At 37.2% G+C, this 12,094-nt stretch overlaps 1 protein-coding gene across 2 annotated transcripts; it reads left to right on the forward strand.

Annotated features, from left to right (window-relative positions):
- The first annotated feature begins 4,061 nt into the window (after positions 1-4,061).
- LOC124301090 (embryonic polarity protein dorsal-like) lies at positions 4,062-11,757 on the forward strand. 2 transcript variants are annotated; one of them, XM_046755780.1, is made up of 10 exons: positions 4,062-4,679; positions 4,757-4,839; positions 7,268-7,521; positions 7,609-7,852; positions 8,002-8,145; positions 8,486-8,661; positions 8,738-8,876; positions 8,974-9,063; positions 9,237-9,405; positions 9,600-11,757. In XM_046755780.1, the coding sequence occupies exons 2-10, from the start codon at positions 4,788-4,790 to the stop codon at positions 10,072-10,074; spliced, it is 1,743 nt and encodes a 580-aa protein (XP_046611736.1). In that variant the 5' UTR covers positions 4,062-4,679; positions 4,757-4,787; the 3' UTR covers positions 10,075-11,757. The 2 variants fall into 2 exon arrangements, with proteins under 2 accessions (XP_046611736.1, XP_046611735.1); XM_046755779.1 differs by having other exon boundaries at positions 4,062-4,839.
- Positions 11,758-12,094: the final 337 nt, after the last annotated feature.

A 12,094-nucleotide genomic window follows, 5' to 3' on the forward strand; every position in this document is an offset into this window, starting at 1 on the left:
AGGAGGAGTGGGACGAGGATTTGTGCTCGGTGAGTAAAACACTTTTATAATATTTCATGGCAATTGTAATTATATTTTATCTGAAGTATTTCAAACTTGTCATGTTTACATTGAATTATTTCAATTCATTTTTCGCGCAAGCACAAATTCAGTAGCTATAAATAAGCTTAGACAACTTATTATATTATTAATTAATTAATTAATATTCTTATAATATTTGATGGCAATTGTAATTATATTTCATCTGAAATATTACAAACTTGTCACATTTACAATAAATTATTCCAATTCATTTTTCGTGCAATCACAAATTCAGTAGCTACGAATAAGCTTATACAATTTATTACATTATTAATTAATTATTTAATCAATGACTCAATTATATTAATCCTTACACAATATTTTCGATGTGTTCTTATACTGAAAATATTTATTACTATTCAAGGTATAACCTGAGGTGGTTGAAGGTGGTCGGAGGTGGACGAGGAGGAGGACGAGGAGGACGAGGATTTGTGCTGGGTGAGTAAAACACTTTTATAATATTTGATGGCAATTGTAATTATATTTCATCTGAAATATTACAAACTTGTCACGTTTACAATAAATTATTTCAATTCATTTTTCGTGCAAGCACATATTCAGTAGCTATGAATAATCTTATACAATTTATTACATTATTAATCAATTGATTAATTACATTAATCCTTACACAATATTTTTGATGTGTTCCTATACTAAAAATATTCATTACTATTCCAGGTATTACCCGAGGTGGTCGGAGGTGGATGAGGAGGAGGACGAGCTGGACGGGGAGGAGGACGAGCTGGACGGGGAGGAGGACCAGGTGGACGAGGAGGAGGCGGGGTGGGTCGTGGGAGAGGACCTCTCCTCTCCTCCGAGGAGGGGAGTGGGAGGGGCAGGGAAGGGGGAGAGGTGGGCGGGGAGGGGGAAGGGATGGGCAGGGAAGGGAAGGGGCGGGGAGGGGCGGGTGGCAGGGTGTGGTGGGCGGGGGGAAGGGGGGAGGGCGGGCGGGTGAGAGGGAGGGAGGGAGGGCGGGAGGGAGGGAGGGCGCGGGAGGGGGGGGGGGTGTACTGCTCTATTAACTCTACGGGCTCGCATCGACATCCGTCCTCCACTCTCTCCATCCCTCCCGCCCGCCCGCCCTCCCTCCCGCCCGCCCGCCCGCCCTCCCCCCTCCCGCCTCCCCCCCGCCCACCCCACCCCGCCACCCGCCCCTTCCCTTCCCATCCCTTCCCCCTCCCCGCCCACCTGTCCCCCTTCCCTGCCCCTCCCACTCCCCTCCTCTGAGGAGAGGAGAGGTCCTCTCCCACGACCGACCCCGCCTCCTCCTCGGCCACCTCGTCCTCCTCCTCGTCCACCTGGTCCTCCTCCCCGTCCAGCTCGTCCTCCTCCTCATCCACCTCCGACCACCTCGGGTAATACCTGGAATAGTAATGAATATTTTTAGTATAGGAACACATCAAAAATATTGTGTAAGGATTAATGTAATTAATCAATTGATTAATAATGTAATAAATTGTATAAGATTATTCATAGCTACTGAATATGTGCTTGCACGAAAAATGAATTGAAATAATTTATTGTAAACGTGACAAGTTTGTAATATTTCAGATGAAATATAATTACAATTGCCATCAAATATTATAAAAGTGTTTTACTCACCCAGCACAAATCCTCGTCCTCCTCGTCCTCCTCCTCGTCCACCTCCGACCACCTTCAACCACCTCAGGTTATACCTTGAATAGTAATAAATATTTTCAGTATAAGAACACATCGAAAATATTGTGTAAGGATTAATATAATTGAGTCATTGATTAAATAATTAATTAATAATGTAATAAATTGTATAAGCTTATTCGTAGCTACTGAATTTGTGATTGCACGAAAAATGAATTGGAATAATTTATTGTAAATGTGACAAGTTTGTAATACTTCAGATAAAATATAATTACAATTGCCATGAAATATTATAAAAGTGTTTTACTCACCGAGCACAAATCCTCGTCCCACTCCTCCTGAATCACCGAGATTACCCGCAACCACCCCTAACTACCTCCAACGAAAACCGCCAACCACCTCGAGTTATACCTCGAATACTAATAAATATTTTCAGCGTGAGAACAAATCAAAAATAATGTGTAAGGTTTGATATAATTTTTTTATCGACATATTTTACCAAGAAGATTATGAGAAGATTGTAAAGTTATAGAAATTTTATTAGCGCACTGACAGCTACTGAATTTAGACTTGCGCGAAAAACGAATTGAAATAATTTATTGTAAACATGAACCGGGAACCACGGAGCGCTTATCCTGGAAGTCGAGAAATTTTATTAGCCGACTCACAGCTACTGAATTTGGGCTTGCGCGAAAAACGAATTGAAATAATTTATTGTAAACATGAACGAGGAACCACGGAGCGCTTGTCCTGGAAGTCGAGAAATTTTATTAGCGGACTGACAGCTACTGAATTTGGGCTTGCGCGAAAAACGAATTGAAATAATTTATTGTAAACATGAACGAGGAACCACGGAGCGCTTATCCTGGAAGTCGAGAAATTTTATCAGCGGACTGACAGCTACCGAATTTGGGATTGCGCGAAAAACGAATTGAAATAATTTATTGTAAACATGAACGAGGAACCACGGAGCGCTTATCCTGGAAGTCGAGTTTCACCGCGTAGCGGACCCGAAGCGGAGGATCCGGGAGGTTGAGAACCCCGTACTCGAAATACGTAGCGGACCCGAACCGCGGGATCCGGGAGGTTGAGAACCCGGTACTCGAAATTTGCGGAGCGCGACTCTCATCCGTCCGCTCTACTGCGCGGTTGTTTCCCGACTGAGCAATTCGGCTGGCTGATTTTGAATTGGTGACGTCACTTTCTGAACATCCGACATCCAAACTTTGGTTTCGACCTTTAATACCATGTATGATGATGTATGATGTATGATGTATGATGTATGATGTATGATGTATGATGATATGATATGATGTATAATGAGTTTAGGTTTCACATTTCATACAAGAAATACACACTTTATCTCTCCTGCCGATTCCAGACTCAAGCGGCCAGGCCCTTCGATGGTCAGCCGTTGACTGAAGATGTATTCTTCAGTGAACGGGTCGGCTAATAACGCTGCCGTTCTGCGACAGTTGGATGATGAAAAATTTCGCTCGTATCTTTCAAATGTGTGTTAAAATACACTCGAAGTGTTGAGAAGCGTCGTTTTTTCTCTCCCTATCACCTTTCTAGGTCTTTAAATTACTATGCAGTGTTAAATACTGTCTCATATACGAAGCATCCATTTCATCTCGTTCAGAATTAGCGCATCCGTTATGTGTTGCAGTTACTCTGAATTTTTTTCCATCCGAATACTTTTTGAAAAACAATTCCGCTCCTCCACCCAACGCAGATGCTTCACTTGCGACCAGCTAAAACAGCGTTTCGATTCTATGCCGACGAAAATTCAAGATCGAGAGAGCAAATGAAAAGTTGTTGGAATAATTATGAATATTAATGTTATGGAATACATCGAGCGCGTGTCGAATAGAATCCCATTTCGAAATGAATAATTCTTCTATTTTCATATTATAGCCGATTATTGTAGAAAATCTAGTTTGTCTTCTGGAAAATTATAAAATTTAGAGTATGCATCACGCATCAATCGCAAATGGATCACATATATTAATATTGTACATGGACCGCATATACGTTCATACTGTTTGGTCTCTGCATCATTATCTCATCTGATCTGTTATTATTCATGATCTATGCATACATTCTTCTCTCGGGTACCTATACTTTAATTAAATCACTGTTTTGCTATGAATTTTGGAAGAAATTGATTCTCATTATTAATTTCTTGAATCGCCGACAAGTCGGTAAGTACACGCAGGCTAAGTACTGGCTTGGGCTTACCGTTGCGAAGACTGTGTTAGTCGGAAGGTGAATGCAGCCAGCATCATGTCGAAATCGGTAACTCTCTGATGTTCTGCAATAAGTTCTCAACTCTACCGTTGGAACATCTCAGGGGGCGCAAGCGCACGACGACTTTCAGTTCTCAAACCAAAGCCCATCAGGGCAACTGTCTCTGTATTCTTCAGGCAACGTCACACGATACCACAAGGAAATTTCGCCGCTTCTGACGTCACGGGGCCTTGGGAAATAGTGTTTTTCGATACTAGTGCGCGAAGGTGGCAATGCCTATCTCGCGTGAATGCGCCATACTCGCCCTTCAACTCGTCTACGGTTCGTCTCCGGGCTCGTGCTGCGCCTTCACGCTTGTGCGGGCATTGCCACCTTCGCGCACTAGTATCGAAAAACACTGTTCCATCCACAGAATATTCATGTATTCTTTCTATATCATTGACAGCTTGCTTCCGCAATTGTGGCATACAAATTGCTTGTTCAAAGTAGAAAGAAAGAAGATATACATATGAATGTTATTACTTGAAACTAATAAAAAAAAAACAAAAAAAATGCAATTTGTGATTATTTCAAAAAATCAGAAAGTAACGTAAAGATAATTAGCCTGGTTGTGAGACAAAACTTATATCTTTAACGAGCCGACACCGTGTCAATAGGAATCGGAAAGCAGATCTTGTCAGTCAGATTCGGAGATTCCCAGTATTTTGCGTAACGCATGCCGGAAAGCCCATGTACGCCACATCCGATATTTTATAAATCATTTTTTCTGGCCAACAGTGTTACAATTTAATACCTCTTCATTTGGCAGTAGCGATATTGGCGACCAACTATCTGTAATCATGAAACTGGACCAAAATTCGAACACGAGTATTAAGAGTTTAGATGATGCGTGTGAGTATGAGTATATATTGTTTTATTTTGACTAACCTCGCTATAAGTGAAAACATCGGATTTTCCTGAGGAATATTCAACTGTAAAATAGATCACAATAGAATAGGCTTAAATGGGCTTGTAGATTAGTTTAGTTTATTTATTTCATCTATGGTTCACATTTCTTCGAGATTTTGCGTTTTGTGTGCATGTGTGTGCGTGATGAGTCTTCTGATTCTGTTTTTCTGTTTTGCTGTCATCTCGGCCGTCAGTAAATTACGTCATACATTTTTCTGTAGTATATATTCATACGTGTATGAGATAATTACTTTGTTCATGAATGAACAGGTACTTAATTTCCATGATAAAACTGTAGTAGCTGAACACTGGGCATATTTTTTAAAGTAGTCAACAACCACGGACATTCACCTTATAAGTTTGATAGTTTAAAAGACCAGACTATTTCTCAGTATCTAGTTTTGATATCACAATTAGTAAAATTTTACATTACAGTATTTAATTATTTATTAGATATTAACGGCTTATACCGTTGTACATAGAAAAAGATGTAATATTATATATATAAATTATAATGCATTAAGTGACACAGTGGTATAGTATAATTGAGAGTATAATCTACAAAAGAAATAACTATTCATAATTTAATAAGGCTCTAGAGATGTTTTTTATAGTATTAAAATAAAAACTAGTGTTTTAAGGATCCATAATGATGAAAGATGGTCAATTACAGAGTAAGATTTGCTGTTCAGGTTTATGTAGAAATAGTAATTGTCGTGTCGTAAAGTCGTGTTTGGAAAAAAAACACAAAAAGTAGTTAGTAATTCGGGACAGTCTACCACATTGTTAAGAATTTTATAAGCAGAAATTATATCAATTCTGTACATTGCTGAACAAACTGAGGGTATTAGAGGAATTGAAGAAATATTGCAATAATCATGATCAGTAAAATTCATTGGATTACCAGTCTTAACAGCTACAAAACGAAAATATAAGTGATTTAATTTTTTGAGTTTGTATATGTATGAGGATTGCAAATAATAGAACAGTAAGTTAAAATAGCATAAATAAATGGATAATAAAGTGTTCTAAAACTTTGTACATTACTAAGTCCTTTCAAAAAACGTTTAATATAGTTGATTTTTGTTATATCTTTTATATCGATATAATTAATATGTTTGTTAAAATTGAAATTACAATCAAAATAGACAACGAAACCTTTTGCCTCAGAAACTTGTTTAAGGAAAGATTACCTTATTTGTATGAACTAAACTCAGATTGTAGAACATGATTACCAAAAGTAATACACAAATATTTGTTTATATTGCATATTGAACCATCTTCAATAAACCAACTATAATAGCATCTAAATCTTTTTGGAATAGTATTTTACCATCAACAGAAAATATAAGAAACGACTAAATTTAATTACCAACTGAATGTCATTAAAAAAACTAGTAAGAAATAGTGGACCAAGGTGAGTACCTTGAGCAATGCGAGAAGTAACATGAATAGGTTTCGATATGGATTGGTTGATTTTAATAAATTGAACATGTCGTCTTAAGTGATGAATGACGATATCCACTGGGGCAGTTTACCATTCATGCCCTAAGCAGCTGCTGTACATAGAAATAAATCAAAATTAACAACATCAAAGGCGGTAGTCGAATCCGTACATGCAGAGTCAACAACAATGCCTTTGTTTAAATACTCCATTGAATACTTCAAATAAACACACAAATTCGATACAGTGGACCGGCCCCACAAAACTCCAAGGTTTAAGTGATTTGCAAACTAAATAGTCTAATAATTTAGCAAAAATGTTACACTTAGTGATAGGGTAATGATTACTTACGTCAGCAACATCACCTCTTTTTAATAGTGATGTAATGAAACAATGTTTCCAAGAATTTGGAAAAATACCAATTGATAAAAATAACTTAAACAAATTCCTTAAAAGAGGTACAAAAAAAGATGAACATCGCTTAATGAGCAATGAATGGATGTTGTCAGGACTCAGTGATCAATTATTGCATAAATTAGAGATGGCTCTATCAATTTCGGTTTCACTGAATGATATGCTAGCAAAACTGTCTTTAATTAATATTTATGGACAGAGTATTAGTACTGTACAGAGTTAATTTAAAATCAAAGCATCCTCGATGTTTCGAGTCCAAATTATTTTTTGAGATCAAATAGGTGGTACGAACTATATAACCAATTATAGCGATGAATTTTTCCAAAGTGTATTTTAGATATACATGAAGCATAATAAATCGAGCATCATCTCTTTCATCAATTCTAGTTCCTGCCAATATAAATTATTATTTCACCAGGATTATCGCTCCTTCTGCAAAACTTTACATCGATTACATTCCTAAGTATTTATAACATATTGATACTATAATGTTTTGATTTTCTGTGGATTTAGTGGAAATCATTGATACAGTGGAGCATTGCAAAGAGGAAAATGACACAGGTACCATGCACCTGGGAAGTGATCGAGACACTCTGGGTACAGCCTCGGTTGAGTCAGAAAACATCCAAACAGCACCTTATATAAAAATCATCGAACAACCAGCGAGTAAAGCTGTTCAATTTCGGTATAGAAATGAAGACAGAGGCATTTCCATTATTCCTGGGGTGAATAGTACACGTGCAAAGAAAACTTACCCTAGTATACAAGTGAGATGCCACCTTCAATTCTAATCTTAAAATGACAATATACTGTCTAGAGTGTCCATTTTTAACACAATCGTTGCATTGATGCAGATAGAAGGCTACGAAGGTTCAGTAGCTGTCGTAGTATCTTGTGTTACTAAAGATTCACCGTATAAACCGCATCCACATCAGTTAGTAGGTAATGACTTCTGTAAATACGGATGCTACAGAGCAAAAATTCCCCCCAAAAGTAGAAAGGTGATATTTGGTCATCTTGGAATTCAGCGTGTGAAGAGAAGCGAAATTGAAGAAGCCTTAGAAATGAAGGAGAAAAAGGGCGTTGACCCCTACAAGAGTAATTACTATTAGTTCAAACCGTGATGCAAACTGTGTTTTCTTCTAGTAACATGTCTTGCAATGTTCCAAGTGAGGTGTGACTGAAGATACAACTGAATAATGGAAATGAACATGCTACGTACTGCTTACCAGATTTTATTCTTTTAGCTGGGTTTTCGCACAAAGTTACACCGATTGATATCGATATGAATGTAGTTAGGCTCTGTTTCGAAGTCTATCGGGAAGGTACTACCAAAGGATTATTTGATGTCCCATTTCAACCTGTAGTTTCAGATCCCATTTATAATAAAAGTGAGATTTATTCCTGATATGTTTACTAGCATTAAAAAAGTATATGATCTACATGTTGAAATGAAAACAACTCTTCAAAGCAAGATGATTGCACTTGTAAATACTGCCTCACAATGTTCAAACGACAACAAGTACTACACAGCTGCAAACGGCGGCGATACAGGGCAAACTTTTATCTTGTGAATGCTTTTTTATGCAGCTAGATGCACTTTATTGGTGCGATCGGCAGCGCACCGCGGTTAATTGGTATTATTTCCGGCAATAGCTACTGTTCGCAGCGCTGTGGTATGCATTGACCCTCATATAATAGAATCATAGTAATAATATTCTATTCTTACAGAGGCATTATCAAAATTAATTATCATTGATCTGAGCTCCAACTATTGCAATGTAGAAGGCGGTAAGCAGATAATTCTGTTGTGTGATAAAGTTCCCAAAGAAGATGTTCAAGTTCGCTTTTTCGAGAAGCAAACTGGTTGGAAGTGTCAGGCAACCATCAAAAACATTCATCGTCAGGTTCGCATACAAGCATATTTCACCTCTCAGCCAATTCATACTTCAATTATTTGATGAAACCATGTTCTCACAACAGGTGGCGATATCATTTACAGCTCCACCGTATCACAATTTTGAAGTGAACGATTCTGTACCTGTCTTTGTGGAATTATTTAGGCCTTCAAACGGTGATATAAGCAATGCGTTTCCATTTGTATTTCACCCTAAAAAATCAGGTGGGCTTGCGTTTTGGTCATAATAATAAACGTTTACATTGAAAAAGTGCAACAGTAACTCTCTTACCTATTATTGATTATGGGATTGTCGTTACAGGAACCAAGTTACGCAGAGAAAAAAAATATACTTACGACATCAGAGACAACAAAACTTATAAGGAAATTCAGACGGCATCAATTGAGTATGGTGAGCACATATCTAACAATAAATCCTAATAATTCAGATTCAAATTGAGTTGTCAGATAAGTTCGTTAAATTTTTACTTTGGTCTGCCTTATGCAGCTTAGCACCAAACTATTGTTTGCAAACTACTTGTTGCTTTCTATTTTTTGATATTGAAATCTCTACTTTGGTGATAGGAGTTTTACAAGAAAGTATCCAATGTCATGGCTATGAATTAACGCCCATGGAAGTTAACCCAGAAGATCGAAGTCGTTCACTAAACAGAATAGTATCTACGAGTTACAAACAGTCTAGCGATACCCCAATCCCTTTACCAGAACCTTCCACAGTACCTCAAACTTTCAGGTAATTGCTTATCAATATTTTCTTTAAACAGATTGAATAATCTATTCATAGTATAGTTATATCTATATAGTTATAGTATAAGTATATTTATTCGTAGACAACCACCGCTGGTAGATGGTACTCATTTGCTGATAAATTACATACTTCGAAATTACGAAACTCACTTCAATGTTTCGCCTTTACATCTTAATTAGGTATATCCAGCCCCAAGAGCAACAGCAAAGAGGTCGAAAACAGCAATACAACCTTGTTTCACCTCTCCGGTCACAGCAGCCACCAGAGAGATGCCAAGAAGAACAATACAACATTCTTACACCACTCCAGCCACAGGAAAGATGTCAAGAAGAGCAATACAAAATCCTTCGGCCAGATCAGCAACAACGAAGGTGTCAACAAGAGCAATACGACGTTCGTAAACCTCTCCAACCACAACAAAGATGGCAAGAATTGCAATACGACGTTCTTATACCTCTCCAGCCAGAGGAGCTACAACAAACATGTCAACAAGAACAATACGACGTTGTTATACCTCTTCAACCACAGCAAAGATGGCAAGAAGAGCAATACAACATTCCTACAGTTCTTCAACCACAGCAAAGATGTCAAGAAGAGCAAAGCAATGATTTTATGCCTCTATGCCAGTCTCTTGAACGACACGTGAATGAGTAGCAACTACAAGTTGTGTTAGATACAGTAAATGCAGAGTAACCTAGGTCGGCTTTTCCTTTACTCATATGGAAACTCAGGTGAGTTCCACAATGCGATACCATGAATAATTGCAGTAAGGCAGTTGAATAATGGATCAAATAGGCGACGCCAGACATCATCATTGACCTTGAATATGTTTGATTAATCAAAGAGTGTTCCTTACATAGGTATGTACGCACAATGCGTGTGAGTACCTGTAGAACTTATGAGAAATTTATGTATGTAATAATGTGTTAGATTGCAAAGTCAACGAGTGCATGCACGTGAGTAAAATCCGGCTAATAGAAACACATTAATAATAAGTTGACGGAAAAGCTGAATTTTTTACACGTAGTGTCATGACTACTTAGACAAGCAGAAAGTTATTCTGTTCTCACATAGTGAATGACTATTTTAAATCACATGTCGTCTCACATTAATGAAGAGACAAAAAATATATAGCCTAAGATTTTGTTGATTTAAATTTTTTGTTTTTGATAATTTAATGGGGTGTCTTTTTTAAGTTGTGCAACATTCAATAGGCTATAATTTGGAAGCTGATGTCATTTTGAGGTTCCAAATTGTACTGCCATGTCTGGTGCAATTCACAGCTGTTTTTGCCAAAGTTCCAAGCTAATAACGGAAAGTTTATTATCACACAGATCAGAAACAAAAATTTCCAGTCATACACTTGACTTAATTTACCTTTTGGAACAACGGTTGAAAGAATAATGTGGAAATTGGATGAAATTTTCGAATTTTATTATTTAGTAGTTTATGGAAAAATGTCTTGGGCATATATATTTTTTTGTTTTTTTCATTTCAAGTATAGTTGAAGCAAATTCGATAGGTTGAAGACAGTTACTGTGTGACATTAATCAGGTTAAAGTATATCTATATGTATCGAAAACAGCGAAATTGAATTGCTTATAACTTTGAAAATGGAATGGAAATGAAAATATATAACCTGATTATTTTTATGTACTTTACGTTGTGCACTTTTGAAAAGTGGATTTTTTTCCAATGATACTTCCTTATTCCTCGTTGATGTTCATCATACCCGCGAATCGTAAATCTATACTATTACTCCGAGTAATGAAATATCAAATGAAAAAAAATGTGTCCAGATAAATACATGTACACTCTAGTCATTTATTGACATTGTGAAATGAACACTTTATTGAATTAATTAAGTATGTACCTCAAATAAAAAATGCTCGATTAGATTTTCAAAATGTATTTCCTTAATAATACAATGAAAGACTTTTTTTTCTCTTTTGTTGTCAAATCTGATGGAATGAGCAGAAATATAATATCTGTAGCATTGTTGGTTGAAAATGATGAAATGTTGATCCTATATAAATTCGCCTGGACAAGATACATACAAACACAAAAACCAAACTCTTACAATTAGCATAAGATCTTGTTACGTTAGGTAGCAACGTGCATAACTGTGAGCGGCAGGTCACGATTCTATAATATACCTATATCCATCGCCTACGTGCCCAACAAGTACATATATATCTACAATGTCATATGCACTTGTTTATAAACGCATGCCCGCAATTCCGAGCCCTTTTAACGTACCCGCGATCCTTTCTTACCCTAACATGGGTCTATTTTCTAGTTTTTATTTTCTTCTGACAGAGGTGCTAGAGGTCGACATATTTAAATAAAATTCTGCTTCTATCATTCGAGGAATTGCAAATACGACGTTGTTAGCGATATACTTCCTACTTGCTCTGTGGTATTAATGGGGTCGTATTTGCAGAAGCACCATGGCATAGTGGAAATACGGTCATGTCAAGGAACATGTTGGCAAAGTTTACTATCATTCACAGACTGACGCTAGCGGTGTTTTCTGGCTTACCGAACATAATTTTCCACATCGTACGAGAGGTACAACGTACGACGTACTATAAATAAACAGTATAATACAGCACATCTGTACCTATACAACAATTTAATTTGATACCACTGATTTTTCCACCTAAGTAAGTGC

Source organism: Neodiprion virginianus, chromosome 3, assembly GCF_021901495.1.
Source record: "Neodiprion virginianus isolate iyNeoVirg1 chromosome 3, iyNeoVirg1.1, whole genome shotgun sequence".
Lineage (NCBI taxonomy): Eukaryota > Metazoa > Arthropoda > Insecta > Hymenoptera > Diprionidae > Neodiprion > Neodiprion virginianus.

Excerpts from the sequence above, each read along its gene's own strand:
- LOC124301090 (XM_046755779.1), top strand. The coding sequence starts at position 4,788 with ATGAAACTGGACCAAAATTCGAACACGAGTATTAAGAGTTTAGATGAT. Across the intron at positions 8,662-8,737 it reads TCAAAAACATTCATCGTCAG|GTGGCGATATCATTTACAGC; the intron begins GTTCGCATACAA and ends TTCTCACAACAG. Across the intron at positions 9,406-9,599 it reads ACAGTACCTCAAACTTTCAG|GTATATCCAGCCCCAAGAGC; the intron begins GTAATTGCTTAT and ends CATCTTAATTAG.